The sequence below is a fragment of the Canis aureus genome, chromosome 13, assembly GCF_053574225.1.
Source record: "Canis aureus isolate CA01 chromosome 13, VMU_Caureus_v.1.0, whole genome shotgun sequence".
Classification (NCBI taxonomy): domain Eukaryota; kingdom Metazoa; phylum Chordata; class Mammalia; order Carnivora; family Canidae; genus Canis; species Canis aureus.
The window spans coordinates 15,846,408-15,870,613 of record NC_135623.1 but is presented as its reverse complement, the minus strand read 5'-3'; the positions used below and the strand labels follow the sequence as shown (position 1 = coordinate 15,870,613).

Sequence of the window (24,206 nt, the reverse complement as noted above, 5' to 3'; positions counted from 1 at the left end):
ACAGCAGAATAAAGTCAAACTCAGATCTATACCCACACTCCTAACACCATATTCTGTCTCCCGTGGTACTTACAATTTTGTGCTGAGTATACAGTAATCTGTTTCAAACTGGGATTGTCAGTATTGAAAACATTCTGGCCCAGTAGAATCCACTGTGCAGTTTCATCACTGAGATGGAAACCCACATACCACCTTCTTTGACCTTCCTGGCTCATGTAATGCTAGGTCCCTCATTCTCCCTAGCTATTCCACTCCATCAGTTTCCTTTCCTTCATAGCACTTCTCTAGCTGAAATTTTCTTGCTTCCTAATTTGTTCTTGTTCATGTGTCCATGTATCTCTGACTTGAATACAAACTCTGTGAGAGCAGGAACCTTATCTGTCCTGTCCACTGTTTTATCCCTAGTGCCTAGGGCAGGGCCTGGAATATGACAGGGGACCAAAAATTAATTATTTACTGAAGGAGTGACTGCATTCAGGCACACTGAATGTCCTCCCAACTCATCACCTACCAATACATATGCAAACAGGGAGGATAAAGCAGAATTTAAAACAGCAGGACTGTATCAGAATCATTCTATCCAGTCAGGTCAGTACAAAAAATGGAAGGAAAGGGGAATCCATGCTACCACTCTTCCACTTAGAAAAGCATAAACCCCAAGTTCCAAAGAAGGTGTAGGTAAAGGGATGGAGAAGGGGGTCACACCTCCTATCCCCCATTCATAACCACTGTCCCCTCAGTCCCCAAAAAAGTTCAGTTTCTTCAGACACATTGTCTGAAGCACACCAAGGACAACTCGCTGGTGATCCTCTCTCTAACATCAGGCCCTCTATCCTTCCTGGCCTTTCTTTATATACCAGTCATGCCTTCCTGGAATGCAGGTCCTATTCTCCCCAAGGCACGGAGGGGGCAATGCCCAGCTCTTCGGAGAAGAGGTGAGAAGGGTGATATAAGACCAGGGAGAGGATCTCTGCATATGCAGGTCCAGAGGCCCTATGCCGCCCAGCAGGGAAGGGGACTGACTGTTCCTAAGGACCTTCCTTCCCAGTGCTAAGCACCGATGCTGGACTCTTAGACATGCTTTCCCTGATTTAAGGGCCATTCTTTACTCCCAACCCAAGAATTTAGGGAGGCCTCAAGCACAACTTCCCCATCTCAACCTTCCCCGGACCCGCTACTTCCTAACCCCGAGAAATCCTCAAAATCCAGGAGCGGTTAAGGAGGAAGAAAGAAACCCGGCGTGGCCTCGGAGACAGAAGGGGCGCAGGGCCGAGTGAGCACAAGTCGGGGGTTGGGCGGGCCGGGCCCAGGGTGAGTAAAGGTTAAGACAGGAAGTTGGTCTGACCCTTTCCGAGCCCGATGTGTCCATCAGAAGAGGTGACGAGCAGCAGGAGACCCAAGCCCAGCGCACAGGTGGCCCCGAGGTGAGGCCGCAGCTCCATGGCGACAGTGCGCGGGGGCGCGTCCCCGCCAAGGCCCGCGCCTCCCCGAGCGCGGCTCAGCCGCACCCCTCGCGCCCCAGAGTTTCTAGCTCGGTGACCCTGAGGAAGTGATGTCTGACGGATGTGGGTGGGGCCTCCGGGGTCCGCGTGACACGGGTAAGTTTAAAGGTGCAGATCACGCAGCTCGGTGGGTGGGTGGGGGGGCTTTCCGGCGGCCGGGCGAGAGGGCGGGGGCGGCGGCGGGGACGGTCGGCGGGGAGCGCGGCTGGGGCGGCTGCCTGCGAGCGGCCCCGCCCCCAAGAACCGCGGCCCTGAACTCTCATAACGCAGATCACTGATCGGTGGGGGTCAGCCGCTCCGAACAGTGGGCGCGTTGCCCATTGGCCTCCCCTTTCCTGCTCCGCAAATAAAAAACGTTGACGACCGGATTTCATTCTTCAATTCCTGCCCGGGCCACGAGGAGACCTGGCAAACCTGTTCTGCAGCGCGTGGTCTCGTGCCTTGCAAGAATGCCCTCTTCTGCTGGAGAAGCAGCGCTGGACCTTATTTTTCCCCGCGGCCGCATCACTCACGGGTGATGCAACGAACTGGTGCAAGCTCCGGGAAAACCAAACTTCGGATTATTGCAAAACCGACCTAGCTCTTCATGGAACCAGGACAAAAGTCACTGCAGGCATTTAGAGCGTAAAGTTTCATCTAGTCAAACCTAATTGTTTTGTCGTGCTTAAACTTTGTGGGTTGACTATTTCTTCTCAATTGTTTTTTTTTTACACGACCAACAGGTCAAAATTTCCCGTCTCCTCCCTGAGTGGAGACTGGTTGAGTCTTCATACTAGTGAGTCCGCACTAGTTGAGTTCGACAGTGCGGAGTTAATGCTCAGTGAAAGCCCTGCGATAAAGTACACACCCAAACAAAAACGCACACTTCGCTACCAATCTGTAGGCACGCACACAATGGAATGGAAGGGGGACTGCAAGCTCCAGAATGCAGTGCGGCCACCTGCGCCTGCCGCGCTTCTAGTGGGAGGCGCAGAGCAGCCTGGGTTGTGTAGTCCCTGTCTGCGCTCCCCGAGATAGGCTGCCCCGGTGAGAGAGGGAGGCGGAGCCGGGCGTGTCACGTGGGCCCCGCTCCCGCCGTCGCTCCTGCCGTCGTCTTTCTCTGTCTCGACTGAGGCAGCCATCTTGCTCTTGCCGCGTGCTGTTGTTGGAGGACCTTCCCTGCTTCAGGTGAGACCCCCGGCGGTCCCGCCACTCCACGGCCATAGGCCGCTGCGCACGGTCTCCCCCCGCCCTCTTCTTCCGACACCCGCCAACCACTCCGGCTGCCACTTCCGCCGCGGCAGCCGAGTGGGGGCGGAGGCGGCTGGTTGGGATTGTCGGTTACCGGCGGCGCAGCTGGGGGTCGGCACCTGAGGGAAGGTCCCCAGCAGCACCGCCCCTGTGGGGCGAGCGGGCCCGCGCTGCTGCCGCCCGGATTTTGCCCCAGGAGCGGGGGTCTCCCGCCTCTCTCTAGTTCCTCTTCTTTATTCACAACAATGCTGTGACGACAGCCTCTTTTGTCATCTCCTTGATCCTCCCACTCTCCTGCTAGGGAGACTGAGGTCAGCGGCCCCTTCCCCCAGGCGCTTGGGACTGAAGCCGTCGCCACGCCTTCCCCTCCCGATGGCAGTGTTTGTTTACGGTTGCGCTTCCCTGCGCGAGGCTGCCGGCCGCCTAGAGGGCCCCGCCACGCTGCCGACGCGTAGTGGGCGGTCGGGAGCTGGACTGGCCGCGCGCGCCCCGGCCCCCGGCTGGTGAATGGCGGCGTCCGCCTCCGTGCGCACGTCCTGCACCACACGTTGCTGCCCCCTCGGGAGGGCAACGATAGCTCCCCGCGTGTGAGTCTCCTGCGAGCCTTACCCTGCGCCTCGTACTGACCTTTGACCCCGAAGCGAGCTGTAGACCGTGTGGTGGTAAAGCTTTTCGGACCAGAAGGAATACAAGTTCAGAAACTAAACTACCTCTCTGAAGCCCTAATTGGTAGAACCTTGATCCTTCTGCTTCCAAAACTTGTGCCTCTCTTAGAGAAACTCCACATAATAAAAAGTCGGGACTAAAGGTTGAAATGATTGTATCTCTATGTAGACAGGTGAAAGTGCCCGCCGTATTGCTGGGAACGTAGGCACTCAGTAACTATCGATTATAACCTCATTATTTACCCCTTTCTCGAGTCCTTGAATAAAGGGCTGAACCATCCTGGGATCCCCAAGGAAGAATTGAGTCGTTTATGTTCTTAGGAAGTGACTTCTCCCTTTTGGACCCTCATTTCCAAATCTATTAGAGAGGTGAACTATTTGATTTGTTTATGATTTATTTATACCCTGTTGCTTGCAGGTATTTGGGATAGCTTCACATACAAGACAGGAATAATGGGTATAATGAAGTGAAGGTTGCTTGAGGAATAGGAAATGAAACCCGGTGATCTTTGAGGTCTAGTCCACATTCTGAGCTTGGCGGTTCATCCCTCTCAAACACCAAATCCAATCCTCTTTTCTCCTTCAATTCCACACACCCCAACCTGCTACTAAGTAGACAAAGGACTACTTTCTTCCTCCCCTGCCTCCTTGAGTTTACGACTTCCCTAAAATGCTTTTTCTCAGGTAATTCTTGGGAAGAAGTTTTCTGTTGTACTAATTACATGGAATGGAATCTGTTCTTTCATCTACGTATTGATATAAACGGTTAATTTTCGTTTTTTTGTTTTTTTTTGTTTTTTGTTTTCAAACAAGTCAAGACTCTTCATCTTGACTTCAATCTCTTGTCTTCGAACTCTTCTCTTGGAGATTGTTATTTCAAAATGCAGAGGAGTCCCAGAAAGTTTACCCTGTGTCTGGTTCTAATATTTTCACTTAGCCCCTTTTTTTTGTAGAAAGTTCCTTAGGCTCTTTGTTAGTTCTCTATATTATCACGGCCATGTTCCTTTGGGAAAAAGTGAATATTTGTCCTTTTCTGTGGATACTGAGTATAGACATTGGGATTTGCCTCAGCAAACTTAAGTCTATGGCAGAGTTGAGACTGGCACACACCTAAGCCTGGCTTTGTATTCCTTCTGTAAAGGAGTGTTTTTAGCTGCTTGAGCATTGTGATACAATGCTGGGCAAAGATTGAGGAATCCTATATTCTGAATGTTATTTGGGAACTAGACTTTATTTAGCCTTAAAGTATATATATGTGTGTGTAAGTGCTAAAGTGCAGTATCAGAATACAGAATAGTGCTTATATAACTTTGATTCTCTTTCATCTCTCAAATGAAGACATCTTTTTCATGTGAATGATAATTATAAAGAGATTAGAGAATTGGCCAGAAAAGGTTTGATAACAGCCTTTATTTCCTCTTTCACATCTTACTAACGATCTGTTGGTCCACAGAACAAGTAAAACAAGGCTTTTAACCTTGGCTTTTATTTGTATAAACAAATAGTGTGGAATGTTACAACCCATTATAAACTTAAGAACCTTTTTTCTTTAATAGGAATATCACCAGATTAGGATTTATGATTTTACAATTTTCTTTGAATTTCCAAAATCAAAATTAGCCTTAAAAAAGTTTATTTTTAAGAATATCCTTGCCCCCCCCCAAAAAAAAAGAATATCCTTGCCCCTAAAGACACACAAAAATTTAGAAGTAAAGTAGTAGAGATGTTTTTATCAAATTGTGCAAGGAGGCATTTTACCATGTATGCAAGAATATCTTGACAAGTGTGACATACTATATCAGTGCAAGGTATTGAATGAACTCTGTGGAAAGGGTTGCTAAACTGCTGAATGTCTGAAAATCTGGCTCTCTTTTCCTGTTATTAACATTACCATCTGACCTTGAAGATATGCTACCTCATATCTTGACAGCTAGAGAGCCTTTGTTGAATTTTTTCTTTGGCTTTTGGTGGGTGGTTTCTGTTTATGGTTACAAAGTTATTTATGGTTCATTTATGATTTGGGAGAAAAAGTCTACTTAAAGGTTGTGCTAATAACATTTGGTAAATGCTGTCTGCTGTAAAAATCTCTGGGGTAAGAAAACTGGCTTTGTCTAGAGATTTTATAACTGGGTAGGTTTTGCTGAATGCTAAAGAATTGAATTTTTTTTTAAGGAAGGATCTTCAAATAGGTAACTTGGATCCCTTTCTATTTTCTGTTTGTATATTAGACACCTTGGTGGTCCTATTTAATTTTGGTTCTTTTAATATCTGGTTTATGAAGCCAGAACAAGTTATTAATATTTATTAAGAATATAGAGAGAGTATTAATATCATGGTGGTGATGCATATTGCAAGCCTAGTGAACCAGAAGGTACTGTTGCATAAACAGTTATTTTATTTTGGTAAAACAGTGACTTTAACAAATCTATTTTTCCCCCCCTAGATTTACCAACAGCATGAATCAAGAAAAGTTAGCCAAACTTCAGGCTCAGGTCCGGATAGGGGGCAAGGTGAGTGTGGCATAAGAAAAATTGAGAGGAGACTGTATTATTACTAGATAGTAGTATTATTTTGGATTTGTGGTCATTGAAAATCTAAAGTCATTTCAATAATCAAAATCAAACCACATTCCAATTTGAAAATAACTTGTGTAGATTGAAAATAGGTAACTAGAAGACTTCTCTGTCTGGTGGTACAATGGAAATAGCCACCTTTGTTTGAATCCTCTTAACATTTGGTAGTTATGTGACATGAACAAGTTATCCAACCTTGTTAGGCCTCCATCTTCCCATCTGCAAAACAGAAATAATCCTGCATAAGATGCTTCCGAGGATTAGAGTAATACTTATAAAACACCCAACATAGTGTCTGGCACAGAGTATATACTTAATAAATGATAGCTGGAACGCCTGGGTGGCTCAGCGGTTGGTGCCTGCTTCAGCTCGGGGCGTGATTCTGGAGTCCCTGGATCGAGTCCCACATCGGGCTCCCTGCGTGGAGCCTGCTTTTCCCTCTGCCTGTGTCTCTGCCTCTCTCTGTGTGTGTCTCTCATGAATAAATAAAATCTTAAAAAAAATGTTATTATGTTAGACTCATTTGCAGGGCATCATCTTGACTGGATACACCGACTTCTACAGTTAGGTTTATTAGGTTTAACTGGAAATGCTCAAGCTAATCGTACATTCTGTTCATTGCTAGGTTTTCCTCCCAAATTCCTGCCTATTCTTCTGTGTTGGTCAATATGAGCACAAACATTCTTATTCCAAGTACTTTGAAGCCTGAGGAAGAGCTAATTCTGAGAATCTTTGATTCCCTTTAGCTCTAGCCTCTGGCTCAAGGAGAATGCCCCGCCCTTATGTCTGCCCAGTACAATCTTTGTAAAAGGAAAAGCAAGAATGGTACTCAGCTCAGACCTGGGCAGTGAGTAGGTAGGATACTGTGTAGATTCTCTACTTTTCATTTACTTTGATGATAACCATATCTATGGAGATAGAAAGGGAAAGGGAGAGGTGACTAGCACTTTCTCCTTCCATAGCTATACAGTTATAGGACTCCAGAGTCATAGTAACAAGTTCATGTAACCAATGTAGTCACATTGTAGCATCAAGCATAATGTAATGTACCAATGCAAAAACTTGGGATATTCAGAAACTAGAATATACCTGGAAGAGCTTGATTCAGCACATTATTAGATATTTTAAACCAGGTGGTCGGCACATTCATTCATTTAACTAGTTTACTGAACACCTACTATGTGCTGGTCAAGGTTTTCTTCTAACATAGTTCAGCTTGAAAAAGAGACATGCTCACAATTACACCATAGAATAGTAAATGTTAGAATGAGATACAAGGTGCTCTTGCCTAGGAGTGACAATGAAGTCAGCACTGAGCTGAGATTTGAACGAGCAAGAATTTATAGGTAGATAGGTGAGGGTAAATGGGTAGAGTGAAAAGGGGATCATCTTTCTCAAGCATGCTAAGACACCTAAGATGCTGATAGCATGGCATTTAATGGATGGTTTGCTTTAGTTCGGTACAGTTAGAGTTTAGACTATATAATGGATACAGAATGGTAAGAAATGAGACAACTAGGTAATTTGGGGTTGTACCATAGTCCTATATGCCATATTAAGGGGCTTAGGATTTTATCCTATAGGCAACGGGCAACTATTGAAATATTTTTAAGAACAGTCATTATAGAAAGGTAGGTGCTGGCAACGTGGAAAATGGAGTGACGTGGAAGTTTGGCATAGAGAACAATTCGGAGGCTGCTACTATAGTATATGGAACACAAATTTAGGAGGTGGAATCAACATAACTCATGAGAGGAGAAAGAAGAGTCTGGGATGACCCTCAGACTTCTGGTTTTAAAGACTTAGTATATGGTGGTACCATCAGCTGTAAAACTTAGGAAGTAGAGGAAAAACAGTTTGGTGGGCTGATGAGCTTTCAAACATACTAAATTTGAGGTACCTGAGGATCATTTCATTTGAGGTATACAGCAAGCAACTGAGCTGTTCCTGAGTTAAGAACATTTTACGAATAAATGACCAGCTATGAAAATAGTCCCTCGTCCATCCTCCAGCAACTGGGTTTTGCTACAACCTCTGCTGCTACTCCCAGAATTCTCTTCCACTCCCACCCGCGTTGCTGAGACTGAAGCCCCTGCCTACTCTATAAAGCTGATCCCCTGAGTCCTGCAGGAACTACCCAGAGATGGAAACCTCTCCTTTCCCCTTACTCTGCCAGGTCTCAGGAAGTTTTAGCCCTCAAGACTTAGGCTTCTTTTGGTAATGTTTTATTTCTGTGTTATAGATTACATTTTTTTAAATTGGCCCAGGAATTTAATCCATTTTTTTAGCTTTTCAATGGAAATACATATTTAAAGTTTTGAAGTATCTGTTTAGAAATATCTCAGCAAATAGTATAGTTGTCAACCTATTTGCTCAGGCCAGTATTCTAAACATCATTCCAGATTCCTTTTTTCCTCATACCCCATGTCCAATCCATCAGCATGTTGGTTCTTTTGACAGTCTAAGCTCTCACCATCTCCACTGCCAGATTTCTCTTCTTTCGTCAAACTGCTGCAGTAGCTTCCTGATTGATCTCATAGTTCACTTTCCACAGCAACTTCAGTCATCTATAACAATCATAAATGAGGTCAAATCATTTTCATGCTTAAAACCTTCCTATTACAACTGGAATAAAATCCAATTCCTGCCCATGGCATTCTAAGCTACATGATTCGGCCCTTGCCTATCTTTCTGATTGCACTTTCCTCCTCCCCTTTTGTTCACTCTGCTATAGCCACGACTGACCTGCTTTCTCTGTAGAAACAATAGGTTCACTCTTATTTCATTCTACTTGGATCGCTCTTCCCCTAGATCTTCCCATGGGTCTCAGCACATAATGTCAACTCTTCAGAGGGCTTTCCCTGAACATTCTAATAAAGTAGTGCTTTGCCTCCACCTAATATGTATTCTTATTACTGTGTTGAGGTTTTTTTCCCTTAATACCTTTATCCCATTTGAATGGTTCTGTTTATTATTGACTTTTCCCCTAGCACTATAATGTATGCTCCCTAAAGTAAGAACTTGATTTTTTTCATTCCTAGATTCTAGGAGGGTAGAACACTCATATAGTAGACATTTGATTCTTAATTATGTCAGAATCTTCAGTTTCAGAATATCTTTAGACAACTTTATTGTCAGGGTGGTAGTTATGATTTTTTTAAAAAAGCATGTTTGGAAGTTGTTACAAAACACACAATTGCTATATTGTATTTTTTTATTAGAAAACTTTTGAAACATTGAAATGATAAATGGATACTGGAAAAAATAACTGGCTAGAACTGACCCTCAAAAATCTGGGTTAAGCTAACAATCACATCTCTGAGCAGTCTTCTTAGTCATTACTATTAAGTCAGCAATTTCTTACATGAGTTTTAATTAGAGTATCGTGAATAGGAAGACATGTGACTGCAGTTGCCAAATGCAAGGCATCCTAATACTTCTGCTTGGTTATTTTTCAGGGTACAGCTCGCAGAAAGAAGAAGGTGGTACACAGAACAGCTACAGCTGATGACAAAAAACTTCAGAGTTCTCTAAAAAAACTGGCTGTGAATAATATAGCTGGTATTGAAGAGGTATGATCGTTTTGTAAATTGTTAAATTATGTGGACAAATAGTACATTCATAAATAATGATCTACACTTTTCAAATGTAAAATATCAGCTTAGAAACTCAGATATTGTCACTCAGGTGTCTTTGAAGGACTAGGTGTTGAATTTGCTTATTGTATAAGAATGGATGATTGTAAAAAAATAATTTTAGTTGACAGATAAGGAATTCATCATACTTTTGTGACTCAGAGTGCATATGTGACAATATGTGACAAAATTATGAAACTGCTCTTGAATTTTCATGCAAAATAAGATATTTTTTCTAATAGTATAGAAATAAACTCCAAGATTTCTTCAAATTAGGTGGATTTTTTTTTCCCTTTCTGCTCAACGGCATCTCTTTATTACCTCAGCCAAGAAGCTCTAGCATTAGTTTTACATGGATTGGATTTCATGTTAGACCTTTTCCAGAAAGTATTGGTTAAAATTTTTTAATCACCTTATGATATTCTGATGATACTGCTCTTCTCAAATACAAAGCCAAAGACTGATGTTATTACAAAAGATACTCAAGAAAAATGATAACATCAGCTATTTATTATCTGTTACCATCTAAATTCACTTCTACCTGCTGATTCCATTTCGGAGAGTAACCATAATGTTTAAATTTTCACTGCCATAAATTAAATTGAATGTTTAAATTATATTTAATGATATCATTACTATGTGTGGTACCATCTCACATTTTTTAACAGATCTTTTAATGCACATGTGCTATAAAACAGAAATAATGTGGAGGCAAGGATCACTAATAAATAGCAGAGTACCAAAGAAAAGGCAGTGAAATGGCCACATGTTCCTTCTACTGTGCATATATGAATAAATATAATAACATCATTTAAAACTGCTTTGTACTTTCAAAATTAGTATACCAATAAAATAGTAGAAAATGTTAGCCACATGTATCTTTTTTTCCTTTCAGCTTGATGTGCTTGTGCATTCTTACTCTGGTAAAGATTAGAACTTCATTTGCAAGTCTTGAAATTAAGCATTTTATATCCATTTTTTTCTTCTGTGTTATTGAAAGCTTATATATATTTTTATTGATCTAAAATAATTTTCAGAGAGATCATTCTTTTTATCGGGGGTGAATATGAGGGGGGAAAAATCTAAGCCTCTTTTAAATCTAAGGCTTGGAAAAAAAAATAAGTTGCAATAATAGACAATAGCTGATAATGTTAAACCTAAACAACTTATAAGTGTTTTGGCAATCTTATATCTTTGCCTACATTTCTACTCTCTGATTTCTCCCCCTCCCCCAGCCCTCCCTGCCACCTGAGCACTATTGACATTTTGAACAAGATAGCTCTTTATTGTGGAAACTGTCCTGTGCATTGTAGGATGTTTAGCAGCATCCCTACTCTCTACCCAGTAGATACCAGTAGCCTCCATTTACCCCCCAGTTATGACAACCAAAAATGTTCTCAGACTATCACATGCCCCCTGGGGAACAAAGTCAACCTTGGTTGAAAAACACCTCTTTAGAGAGAGGAAAAGATTCTATTTATGCCTTCTTGAAGCATAGATTTAACTATGTAATATCTCCAAGAGCATGTTTTTCTAAATGTTTAATTTTGTTCAGATTTGAGATACCTTCTGGTTCTTAGAATTAATAAAATTCTTGTGGTCAGATAGCATTTTATAAGTGTTTTATAATAAAATAAGGAAACCAATCAGTTAACAGTCTTTTATCTTTTCAGAATGTAGCCAAACTTGTTACAGTGCTATGCTGAGGTGATGGTAATTTTGTAGTTGAAATTGTCCTAATAAAATAATGATAGTCAGCACTTAGTGGACATATACTGTGTGCCAAGCATTTTGCCAAGGATTTGCTAGGTGTTGTTCAAAAGTTATTATTCATAGTCTCTGTTCTTTGGAGCTTACAGTCTAGTCTAGTAGGGAATCTAATTAGATAACTAGACAAATATCTGTTATCCCATTTCAGATTCACAATCTCTTTGAATCAGTTGTTATTGGTTACAGAGGAGAAAGCTGAGACAGAGAATTAGGTACCTGCCCAAGCTAGTAAGTGCTGGAATCTAAATTTGAACTGAAGTATGTCAAAACTAGATGTCAATTCTGTTCATCAATTTATCCTGCTTTTTGGTCTTTTTAGTTGCACTTTCTTATATCTCTCTTGGCCTTTCTTCTCTCCTCCTGCTCCCCTCCTTCATCCCTCAAGCCCCCCAATCAAAGAAAGAATCTGCCTTATACCCTGTATTATTGAACACCTACCCTGCAGAATTTATTAGTTACACCATTACAGATAAAAGCAATCCCTACCAGGGTCGCCTGGGTGGCTCAGCAATTGAGCATCTGCCTTTGGCTCAGGGCATGATCCCGGGGTCCTGGGATTGAGTCCCACATCGGGGTCCCTCTGGAGAGCCTGCTTCTCCCTCTGCCTTATGTCTCTGCCTCTCTCTCTGTGTGTCTCTTATGAATAAATAAACAAAATCTTAAAAAAAACAAAAAACAAAAAACAATCCTTACCACTATTTCCAAGGACATTGATGTTCCTCTTTTTTCAGGTATTTAATGTTGGCATGATTCTCCCAGAAGCCTTTCTGATAGCACACATACACATTTTGTATGAAGAAGGGTCAGATGCCTTTCCTATGTGCCTTCATAATGCCCTGTATTTTTATTACAGCATTTATTAAACTGGTGTGAATTCTTCTTTGTTGGTACCATTGATGGCCGTCCTAAACTTTAAGGAGTTGTAACTCCAAAACATCGCACAGAAAATTAATGCTACAGGGGCGCCTGGTTGGCCCAGTTGCTTAAGCATCTGACTTCAGCTCAGGTCGTGATCTCAGAGTCCTGGGACCAAGCCCCACATCGGGCTCCCCCTCCCTCAGCAAGGAGTCTGTCCTTCCTGCTCATTCTCTCTCTCCCTCCCAAATAAAGAAAGAAATCTTCAGGAAAAAAAAGGAAAATTAATGCTACATAACAAGCACATATACACTCTCATTACACCCAAACTCTGCGTGAGATGTCTTCCAGTCCTCACAGACCAATTATACAGAGAAGATATGCATAAAGATAATTAACAATGCAAGGTAACAGCTATACAATTTTTGAATATTTGAACCTAAGATGGGAAACAGTTTCACTTTTTTTCCTTCTTTCCCTGTTTCTAAAATTGGTATTTTGAGGACTCAGATATTTGTACTTTATATAACACTTTGCAGATTTTGTGTAGGAATATCTTGTATACTATATATAACGTGGCTTGCCTCAAACATGTTTTGTGTTACTAAGTTTAGAGTTTTTTTCAAAAAATTTTTAAAGAAAATGATGACACATGCTTGGTTTAAAAACAGCTCCTTAGAGGGAGAAAAGAAACTACTGCATTAAATATAAACATGAAAATATATATGTACAGGGGCAGCCGGGTGGCTCAGCGGTTTAGTGCCGCCTTCGGCCCAGGGCGTGATCTTGGAGACCCGGGGTCGAGTCCCACAATGAGTCCCACATCGGGCTCCCTGCATGGAGCCCGCTTCTCCCTCTCCCTGTGTCTCTGCCTCTCTCTCTCTCTCTCTCTCTCTCTCTCTGTGCCTCTCATGAATAAATAAATACAATCTTTAAAAAAAAAAAAAAAGAAAATATATATGTACAGAAGTTTTCAGAAACACTAAGGATGTGAAAAAATATATCTTAGAAGAAACACGTTAATTACAATATTGTTATTTTTTATTTGGAATGTTTGAAACTTCATTCAAAGTGCTGAACTCACGATCTGGGTGGCTCAGTACTTAAGCATCTGCGTTTGGCTCAGATCATAATCCTAGGGTCCTGGGATTGAGCCCTGCATTGGGCTCCCTGCTTAGCAGGTAGTCTCCTTGTCTCTCTCCTCCTCACTGGAGCTTTCTCTCGCTATCTCTGTCACTATCTGTCTCTCTGACTCTCTCAAATAAATAAATAAAATCTTAAAAAAAAAAAAAAAAAAACGAAGTGCTGAACTTTGGGGCACCTGGCTCACTTAATCAGTAGAGCAGGGGACTCTTGATCTTAGGATCATGAGTTTGAGCCCCAAATTGGGTGTAAAGTTTATTTACTTATTTATTTATTTTAAAAGATTATTTATTTGTTTATTCATGAGAGACAGAGAGAGGCAGGCTCCACGCGGGGAGCCTGACGTGGGACTCGATCCCGGGTCTCCAGCCCAATGTGGGACTTGATCCTGGGTCTCCAGGATCACACCCTGGGCTGAAGGCGGTGCTAAACTGCTGAGCCACCAGGGTGTCTCAGAACTAAATTTTAAAAAATGTTTTATATTATATGACATTTGAAGGTATTTGGATATGCTTCTTATTTGGTAATCTAGTTGAATATAGTGATCATGCTGTCACCTGTCTTCACTTGATGATGTAAGTCTATCAACAGTGGGATCTGTCCATTTCTCAGAAATGATTGATTTTTATCAGGTTTATTTGGTAAGAAATGTCACCAAAAATCTGAGTTTCTGATCCAGATGGCCTAGTTGCTTCAGAGTTTTATATTCAGAGTACATCTTCTATTGTAACTAGGATATAATTCTGCCTCTATGAAACTTTTTTATTTCCAGACCTAATTAATTAATCAACCCTTTCTACTACCCTTAGTTTAAATTGTTCTGCTATCATACGTTTAATGACCACCTCGTATTGTGGGGTATAATGGTTACTTATTAACCAGTTAGTCTGTTTTTCAGATTATAGGAGTCTTGATAGCAGGGAGTGTGTTTATTCATTTATAGTCTATAGTATGCTGATTCCCGTGAGTTTGTTTGAGGCCTATTAAGTTTAAGGCATTCTGATTATTTGAGATGGAATTGTTCTCAAGAAGTTAGCCTTTGGAGTGCTGGTTTATTCAGTGGGGCTTGTAACTCTTGATCTCAAGGTCATGAGTTCAAAACTCATATTGGGTGTAGAGATTACTTTAAAAGAAAAAAAGGTTAGGCATAGAAAGCTGGAGCTCAGGAAAACACTTAGAGCTGAAAATGTAAATTTCGTAATTGTACACATAAGGTTTTACTGTTACATTTTTCTCATTCTGGTTCTTTTCCTGAGCCACTTATACCAAAAGGAGGACTCTTTCTTTTTTTTTTTTTTTTAATTAATTAATTTATTTATTCATGAGAGACACAGACAGAGACATAGGCAGAAGGAGAAGCAGGCTCTCTGCAGGGAGACTGATGTGGAACTCTATCCCAGCACTCTGGGATCACGCCCTGAGCCAAAGGTAGATGCTCAGCCATGGAGCCACCCAGGTGCCCCTGGAAGGAGGACTCTTAACCATAATTCCTTTTTCCTCGAACCAGAGCCTCAGGCTCTGAGTACAGGAGAATAAAAGGGAAACTTCATGTCCCATTCACCTTTCATTCCATTGCAGCCTTACTTTATATTTTAAGACCCTGCTTTTCAGGTTTTTGTTTTATTTTTTACTGTTTTTTTTTTTTATCATGGTAAAATATATGTAACATAAAACTTGCCATTTTAGCCATTTCTAAGTACAATTCAGTGGCACTAATTATATTCACAGTGTTGTGCAACCACAATTTTTCATCATCCCAAACAAACTATACCCATTAAGCAATAACTTTCTATCCCCTCTTCTCCAATTCCTGATAGCTTCTAACCTACCTTTTGTCAATTTGCCTGTTGCAGATATTTCACAAAATACAATATTTGTTCTTTTGTCTCTGGCTTATTTTACTTAGCATGTTTTCAAAGTTCATCCATGTTTTAGCATGTATTGGAACTTTCCTCCTTTCATAGCTGAGTAATATTCTATTGTGTGGATAATACTGCATTTACCCATTCATCTGAATATTTTGTTTTTAATATCACTTTCCCCCTCCAATATAAAAATATATTGTCATTGTAGGGGTATCTGGGTGGCTCAGTTGGTTGAGCATCTGACTCTTGGTTTCGGCTCAGGTTGTGATATCAGAGTCATAAGCTAGAGCCCCACGTCAGGCTCCACACTCAGCACAGAGTCTGCTTGAGATTCTCTCCCTCTCCCTTTCTTTCCCCCTCTGCTTCTTCTCCCCGATTACATGCTCGTGTGTGCTCACTTTCTCAAACAGATAAAATATTAAAGATATATAGTTATTGTGGAAAATTATGGTTATACAGAAAATATGAAGAAGATACTAATATTCAATGGTAATCCTCACTACCCAGAAATAACTATTATTAATTTTGTATCTTCCCCATCTTTATATGTGTGTATTTTACACATTTGAGACCGTGCTAGATGCACAATTTGGAATCTTTTTTTTTTTCCCCCAAATAGCATTGTTATAAAAAATTGTTTCATATCATTAAAAAACTCTTCTTGGGGCACCTGGGTGGTGCAGTTGGTTAAAGTCTGACTCTTGGTTTTGGCTCATTTCATGATCTTTCAGTGTCGTGAGATCGAGCCCCATATGGGACTCCACACTCACCATGAAGTCTTTTTGGTATTCTCTCTCCCTTTCCTTCTGCCCCTCCTGCTTATGCTCTCCCCCTCCCCCTCCCCCTCCCCCAAAACAAATCTTTAAAAAAAAAAATCTCTTCTTAATTATCAATGTAGATGTCTACATATATTCCAATAAATGGTTATGCCACAATTAAACATTTATTAATTTATAATACATTATAATACTTTGATAATAAAAGAATTACATGTTTGACTTTTTTTTTTTTTTTTCAAGATTTTTTTATTTATTCATGAGAGGCACAGAGAGAGACAGAGATATGGGCAGAGGGAAGAGGAGCAGGTTCCATGCAGGAGCGTGATGCAACACTCAATCCTGGAACTCCAGGATCATGACCTAAGCCAAAGGCAGATGCTCAACTGCTTGAGCCACCCAGGTGTCCCTTGACTTTAATATACATAATATGTATCTTCATCTCTGATTTCCTTCAGAGAGATTCTTGGAAATACAGTTACTGGCTGAATGAACATGAACATTTTAGAATTCTTTTTTTTTCTTTTTTCTACATTTTAGAATTCCTCATCCATGTTACCAAATTGCTTTTCAGGGATCCCTGGGTGGCGCAGCGGTTTGGCGCCTGCCTTTGGCCCAGGGCGCGATCCTGGAAACCCGGGATCGAATCCCACGTTGGGCTCCCGGTGCATGGAGCCTGCTTCTCCCTCTGCTTGTGTCTCTGCCTCTCTCTCTCTCTCTGTGTGACTATCATAAATAAATAAAAATTAAAAAACAAAACAAAACAAAAAAAAAAACAAATTGCTTTTCAAAAGGTTATACCATTTTACAGTATCTACTGCATAGCTGTGAAGAATCCATCTCATCAGACTCTTGCCACCAGCACATAAGAGAAAATGATCCCAGCATATCATACAATTTAATGACAGCTGTTAGCTGTAGCTCATATCAACAATAATAGGTTATGCTTCATACAACCTTTAGAAATAAGCAAGTGCTGAGCTTAGAAGGATTGAATGTGAAAGAAACTGACTTATGGAAGTATGTGCCAAGCCCATAATCTTCAAACTCTTACATCCCTTAGCCTCACAAAACCACAGACACTTGTGTGCCTTATTCTTAAAATGTCTATCATTTTACCCCATTAAGATATGGGAGTAAGGCAACAAAAGATGAATTTCCTGATAAACATTTAAATGCCATTACAGGAGCAGCTAGCTGGCTCAGTTGATAGAGCATACAACTCTTGATCTTGGGGTCATGAATTCAAGCCCCACATTGGATGTGGAAATTACTTAAAAATACAATCTTTTAAAAATAAATAGATAAATGCCACTACATACAGGAAGGAGTAGCAGTAAAACTTGATTTTTAAGACAACTGTCAATTCTCAGAACTGCAGCTAGCTGGCCTAGTGGGGACTTGGATACAAAAAATACCACATGGAAGAATTTAAACTTCCTCTCTAAACTGAGAAGGCAGTTGTCTGCGAGCTGTAGAGTTGAGGATAACTTTGTGAGCCTCCTAGAGCCATAAAAGCTTATTGCTGTGTAGGAATAAAGCAAGCATCAGATTTACCAGATAGAAGGTTGCTGTGATTAATATATGTGCCCCAATCAGGGTTCACCAAAGGCATAAGGTTTTGATAGCATCATAATGGGGCCACCCAGCAGTTGCCAAGAATGACTTAAAATACCCCTGAATTCTGTTGGGCATTCACACTGATTCTGAAAAGTCAGAACAATAGAAAAAGTCAAGCCAAAGATACAGCTCAGGAGGTACTATGCATCTTCATTAAGAGTACTACTGGAGCAATTTCTAAAACTTGAAATGATCCCTCATCTAGCATTTGGGGAGTTGAAGTCTGACAGCATCCATATTTTAAAATAAATTGTATTTGAGGTGTCCATTCATTTGGCAAATTTGAGTGACTATTACGTCCTGGACACTTGGGGGCATACTATGTCTAGTAGGGCATGGCCTCTGATCGGAAGGTATTCACCTTCTAGTAAAGTCAGACTTGCAAACACAATTATACTACAAGACATTTCTATATAATTGCAATTCCCATGAAGTGCAGAAAGTACATAAATAACCCTAAATTTTCATAGAGGAAGAAGCATCTGACCCAAGTCTTGGATAAATGAGAATATGCAGATGGAAAAGCAGAAAAAGTTTCTTCTAAACAGTGAAAACAGCATATGTAAATGTACTGGGCATGAGAGAGAAAATAGTTTTTGGTAACTATAGGACATGTCAGTATTATTTGAGCAAAAAATAAGAGCAAGGGCATCTGGTGGTGTGGACTGGGGTCTCAAAAATGCTGCTTCCTCCATAGTTCAAGTAGTATCCTTTACCTTCAGCTTCCTGTTGAAGTGGAAAAAACATTTTTTTTAAAGATTTTATTTATTTATTTATTCATGAGAGACACACAGAGCGAGAGACAGAAGGAGAGAGAGAGAGAGGCAAAGACACAGGCAGAGGGAGAAGCAGGCTCCAAGCAGGGAGCCTGACATGGGACTCGATCCCGGGTCTCCAGGATCATGCCCTGGGCTGGAGGCGGCACTAAACCACTGAGCCCCCCGGGCTGCCCTAGGAAAAAACATTTTTATATAAAGGGGCTGTTTGATTGGAAAAATACCTGAGCTGGTACAGTAGCTGGTTTAATAGTCTTTGTTTCCTTGTCTGCTTCTTATCTTTATACTGTATATAGATTGTATTACTTGTGTTAACCAACAGCAGTAAAATCACCGGAAAAAGTGAAGTCTCCATATGAAATGCACACAGTTTGCTTTGTGAATTGAACAAATTCCTTATCCCTTCTTTGCCTCTAAAAGGGTGTGGGGGAAGTGTCTAACTGATCTTGTTCAGCCCAACAATTCATCCTTTGATCATCTCCTCTAATAGCTTGCATCTAGGAGTCTTACATAACCATGCTATTTGCTCAGTAGAGAGGAAAGAATGGTAGATGGAAATAAAATATTCTGGCCTTTAACTTCTAATACTTCATTCTCTAATCTAAAATTAAACTCTCCACCCTTTTCTGGACCTTTCTGTATTCATGAAGCTACATCTTTTGTGCAACCCCATTTAAAACAACTATTTATAAATGTATTTCTATTTCACAGTCTGAGATGGAATTCATCCTGCTTTTCACACTAAACCCAACATATTTTAAACTACAAAGACCTATATTAGGTCGTAAAATATGACTTAACATTTAGCTTTTGGTAAAGAAGCTTAAATAGGAAAATGCATGATGCAAGGCAGGGGAGAGGGGCTTGTGTTAGCCTCTTGTTTCATAGCCAGTAAGATATATATTATCCATATATCTGTGTTGAGTTTTTTTGCTTTCTCCATTAAGCCTTTATTCTGAGATAAATAATTCTCTGGCAAGCTTTCGTGGGGCCATAGAATTGAATTTTTTAGGCAAATAAACATTTCTAAGAATGAGAATGATATCACAGGAAGTAAACTAAACAAAGTTAGGACCCCAGGTTCAAGTTCTAGGTTTGCATGTAACTAGCTACTGTCCTTGGATATGTTGCTTAACCAAGAGCTCTTATCTTTAGTATTTATTTGTCTGATAAGACATTTGAATTAGAAAGCCTCTTAAGTTCAACAAATATATGGCCTGACTTCTGGAGGAGTATTGATTTCAAATTTCTTATGACTTAAACATTTATAAATAACAAATATCTCAAATTCTAGTATTTCAGATTCATTTCATGCCTGGATGTATTACAGAGATTTGGTCTTGATTTGGAATGTAAAGTCCTACTATATCCTTATTCTTTTCCCAAACTAGAATAATGTGACTCTAGGGTAGATACAGAACAACATTCCATTCCATATCCACTATGCCACCTCCTTCTCAAATCACTCCTCTTCCAAATTTTCAGCCACTTTACTATTAAACTTTTCTACCTAAACTATAATTATCTTCAGAACTATATCTTTTTCTAAAGCCAATATAAATTTTAAGACACCTGGGTAACTCAGTTAAGCATCTGCCTTCAGGTCAGGTCATGATCTCAGGGTCCTAAGATCGAATCCTGTGTCAGGCTCCCTGCTCAGCTGGGGAGTGTGCTTCTCCTTCTGCCCCTCCCCCTTACTTGTGATCTTTCTCTTTCTCTCTCTCTCAAATAAAATCTTTTTAAAGTTTTATTTTTTTATTTTTATTTTTTTTTAATATTTTTTTTCAATTTTTATTTATTTATGATAGTCACAGAGAGAGAGAGAGAGGCAGAGACATAGGCCGAGGGAGAAGCAGGCTCCATGCACCAGGAGCCTGATGTGGGATTCGATCCCGGGTCTCCAGGATCGCGCCCTGGGCCAAAGGCAGGCGCCAAACCGCTGCGCCACCCAGGGATCCCCTAAAGTTTTATTTTTAATTCACAATGGTATTTATTCAGAACAGCTGGATTGAATCCTTACTGTATCTAATATGTGTAATAGAACCTTAATTATAATAGAGATACAGGGAAGGGTAGAGAATTCAAATTGTGATTTTTGTCAGAGAAAATTTGGGAAATTATTTGTAGAGCTCAGTTACAATTTTCCAGGGGATTTGCCTTATTTTCTCTGTGTTCCAGGTCTTGCCTGAAATTTAGAAGCCCCTTTGTTCCTCTTCCTTTCTGGTGCTATCAGTCGTGGTGATCACTTTGAGGAAGAAAAGCCCACTTCCCACTGACCATGGAGAACACTCAGCATCTCTTCTTGATTGTGACAAAGGCAGTTTTTGGATCATGAAATGCTTCTAAAGTAGCCAAGAGTTAACTCTCCTAACGTTTTTATATAATAAGCATGTTACCATCAAGGTAACTTACCCAGTGGAATCAACTAGTAGTGGAATCACATTTTTTACACCCTTATTAACTCATGCAAATTCAACTCTACTAAAACACAGTAAGAAAGTGAATGAGTGAGAGATAAAAATACTTTAGATAGTGCATGTTTAACCTTCCTTTTCAAGCAATGGATAAAGTCCAATTTGAAATAGTCAATTCATGTTGGTGAAAGCTACCAAAAGAATGTGAGGATGGTTTTAAAGGTTTCCCAATAATTGATAAAGCATGTTCAGGTGGCCAGGCAAGTGAGAGAGCTTCTTTGATCTTTATAAGGGTTATTGAAGGTTGTTTAAAAGTCATACTTAAGAGTTAGAGGAACTGACAAAATCCTTTACAAAGAATGACATGATGAGAACAATTTGAAATTTTTGTAAATTTACTAAGTGTTCAAAGGAGTGAAACATCTGATTAAATTTCTGAGTGTTCTTTATGGATTTTCAGTGGTTATTTTTTACCATATGCTATCACCCCTTTACAACCTGTCACCTGAATACGATGCTACCCCACCCACCAAATGGAATTTGTACCAGATTAGTTTGATATAGTATAAATCAGGCACAATAATGGGTTTTTCATTAAGAAGCCAGTTCTTGGCTGATAATTCCATTATTTTAAAAATCTGGGCATGGACTTATAGTAGAAGTCTTTGAATTTAAAATCTAGGTGCTAAAATGACTATTTCTTGACTATCCTAGTAATTTATGCCATCTACACCATTTTATATTGTTGCTAGGATCTTTTTCCACCCATATCTACTGCTTAGACAATTATTACCTGGGGATTGTAAAAAAACAACAACAACAACAAAAAACCATATTTGGCTAAATTGTTATTTAAACAAATAATTGTTTTAGTTGTACCAAATACGTGAAGTACATTTTTCTTCTATGATCATATAGGTGAACATGATTAAAGATGATGGGACAGTTATTCATTTCAACAATCCCAAAGTCCAAGCTTCCCTTTCTGCTAACACCTTTGCAATTACTGGTCATGCAGAAGCCAAACCAATCACAGAAATGCTTCCTGGAATATTAAGTCAGCTTGGTGCTGACAGCTTAACAAGTCTTAGGAAGTTAGCTGAACAGTTCCCTCGGCAAGGTAGGTATTTCAGTTTGTATCTTTCCTTCTCTACCTTAATTTGAAGAGCCTAATGATTTAAAAGGTGTCCCATTTGATATTGGAAGAATTTACTTGTATGTAAATTTTACTTTTTAAAATGTTGCTTCTATACTTCATAAATGTTTGAATTTATTTCTTTAATAATTATGCATTGTGGCATATAGAATATTCGGATACATTTTGATAATAAAGAGTTGAGAGGTAATTACCTAAAAGGTCTGCAGACCACATTTTATAGACAGTATTTGATACTCACTTCTGATTAATGACAAGAAGATATTATTATTACAGAACTGTATTTTTAATATTGTTGACTAAACCTATAGTTCAACCATGGCAACCATAAGTTCTGAATTTCCACCATAGCTCTGGTTTCAGATGTGTCTTGTTACCCCTAAAAATCAAAGCACCTTTTACATTAGTGCCCATACTACATAACTACATACTTTCTTACACCAGAAGAGATGGAAAATCTTAAATATTGATTTTTGACTTACAGCATATGGAATTCAGGGAATAAATTAACTATAATGAATGTCTTTTTATTCCTGCCCATCTGAATTATTTCATTTTCCATATAAATTTTACCTTCACTGCCCATTGAAATTGACAGCTATATTTAGTATATACCTAATAAAGTGTTACTGATTTCTGTGTAAGTAAAAAGTATAGTCTTAGATCAGACAATCTTTAGCTTTTCTGAACTATGTAAGATTTAGATAAGAGAAAAGAATAACATTTTAAGTGTTTTGTAAAGGCCTTTGCTCTAAACTAATTTTAAAATAAATTTTTTGTAGTGTTGGATAGCAAAGCACCAAAACCAGAAGACATTGATGAAGAGGATGATGATGTTCCAGGTAACTGACATTTCTTTAGCTCTAAGATTTTTAGCAGCCTGTTTATCTCACTTAATTCACTGTATAATGATTTTTAGTTTTTGTTGATAGTGAGCTCATGAATTTAAATTGACTCATAAAAACACGGATACAATCTAATGAAAAAGAATAAAAGACCTCTCATTTAAAACTTAGAATCAGAAATTGTCACATAAAGCTCTGCTGCCTGCATTGGTTAAATTAGAATCACTGTGATTTTAAATTTGCATAGTTATTGTTAAAACATTTCTCTGGGAATTGTGATTGACATACAAAAATGCTGTTCACTTTAGTAGTTTGCACAGGCAAAAAAAAAAACCTAACATTTCCTTAGGATTAGCATTTTAAAAGCAGATAAATGAAGTACCATCAGTTCATTCATTTCTGCTTCTTGTCCTGTATGTTTTCAGGCTAATTCTAGTAGCCACAATTTGGTTTTTATTAGGGCTACAAGTTAGGAATTTCATTTACCTCCTTTTTATTTATTTATTATTTATTATTAATTAATTAATTTATATATTGTGTCTTTAACTTTTTTTTTTTTTTTTTCAGATCTCGTAGAAAATTTTGATGAGGCATCAAAGAATGAAGCTAACTAAAATTTTTTTTCTGTGTTTGGAAGCTGGCATGGACTAGATTTAACAAATCAGCTATGTGGTTCCAAAGTTTTACAGACATGGAGAACATCAACTGTTACTAGTTCAGTAATATAAATATTTTGTATATTAATAATGCTGTTTGTTCAGCATTTTTCGGTCATTTGATTTTGCATTTTGCACTTCCTCCCAGGATCTATTCTTTTGGTCAAAATACGAAGTATTGGTGCAGTTTGAGGGTGTTTTGGTGTTTGATTCTCAGTTTTCTGTTTTTTTTTGTTTGGGTATTTTTGGTATGTGTATGTCTGTGTATGCGTGTGGGTATGTATGTATACAGTGGAGAGCAAATTGGAAAACGGTTCTATTTATCGTCCTTCTTCCCCCAGTAGAAAATAAAACAAATCTTTACATTTGTTACTTTTATTTTTTTTTTCTAATCACAGAATTAATGAAAAGTGACTGTCTTCGATTTCATATCTGAGGAGATTTTGCCCTTGGAAGTTTGGTTTTAATTTGCTTTGTTAACATATTTTTCATACATTCCTCTGGGTTTAAAATGTCTTGAGATATTTTACCACCAGCTCCATGTTGGCATAGTGGGTAGCATATCTTTGGTGCGTCTGCCTTAGATTCACTTACCTAGTTAGACCCAGAAGATTTTCTTCTAGCTTTCTTCCTAAATGCCTTTTTCCCTTTCCTTTTGGGCTCCCAGTGGCCTGGTCAGCCTTTAGTAATGCTCTTCCTCATCTTCTGCTAGCCTGAGAAGGATG

At 39.6% G+C, this 24,206-nt stretch overlaps 2 protein-coding genes and 1 long non-coding RNA gene across 13 annotated transcripts in view; 1 reads left to right on the top strand and 2 right to left on the bottom strand.

The window, feature by feature from the left end:
* The window catches only part of TXNDC12 (thioredoxin domain containing 12), a 29,344-nt gene extending 27,780 nt beyond the window's left edge, over positions 1–1,564 (bottom strand). Inside the window, exon 1 of the mRNA XM_077844957.1 lies at positions 1,346–1,564. Coding sequence (XP_077701083.1) covers positions 1,346–1,442 — 97 coding nt within the window. The 5' untranslated portion in view covers positions 1,443–1,564. The remainder of the gene's footprint in view (positions 1–1,345) is intronic.
* BTF3L4 (basic transcription factor 3 like 4) lies at positions 1,545–23,853 on the top strand. Of its 9 annotated transcripts, none has more exons than XM_077844950.1 (6): positions 1,545–1,598; positions 5,841–5,907; positions 9,429–9,542; positions 21,743–21,944; positions 22,763–22,822; positions 23,393–23,853. In XM_077844950.1, the coding sequence occupies exons 2-6, from the start codon at positions 5,854–5,856 to the stop codon at positions 23,437–23,439; spliced, it is 477 nt and encodes a 158-aa protein (XP_077701076.1). In that variant the 5' UTR covers positions 1,545–1,598; positions 5,841–5,853; the 3' UTR covers positions 23,440–23,853. The 9 variants fall into 9 exon arrangements, with proteins under 9 accessions (XP_077701076.1, XP_077701081.1, XP_077701074.1 ...); XM_077844955.1 differs by lacking the exons at positions 1,545–1,598; positions 5,841–5,907 and adding exons at positions 2,535–2,669; positions 11,524–11,603; XM_077844948.1 differs by lacking the exon at positions 1,545–1,598 and adding an exon at positions 2,535–2,669.
* LOC144281960 (uncharacterized) overlaps positions 4,789–24,206 on the bottom strand; it is a 60,142-nt gene continuing 40,724 nt past the window's right edge. Inside the window, exons 3-4 of one of the 3 annotated variants that reach the window (XR_013350343.1) lie at positions 8,392–8,537; positions 4,789–6,189 (exon numbers count right to left, since the gene is read on the bottom strand). This is a non-coding gene — a long non-coding RNA (uncharacterized LOC144281960). Of the gene's footprint in view, positions 6,190–8,179; positions 8,538–24,206 lie in introns of those variants that run through there. The other 2 variants (XR_013350342.1, XR_013350341.1) reach the window with 2 other exon arrangements.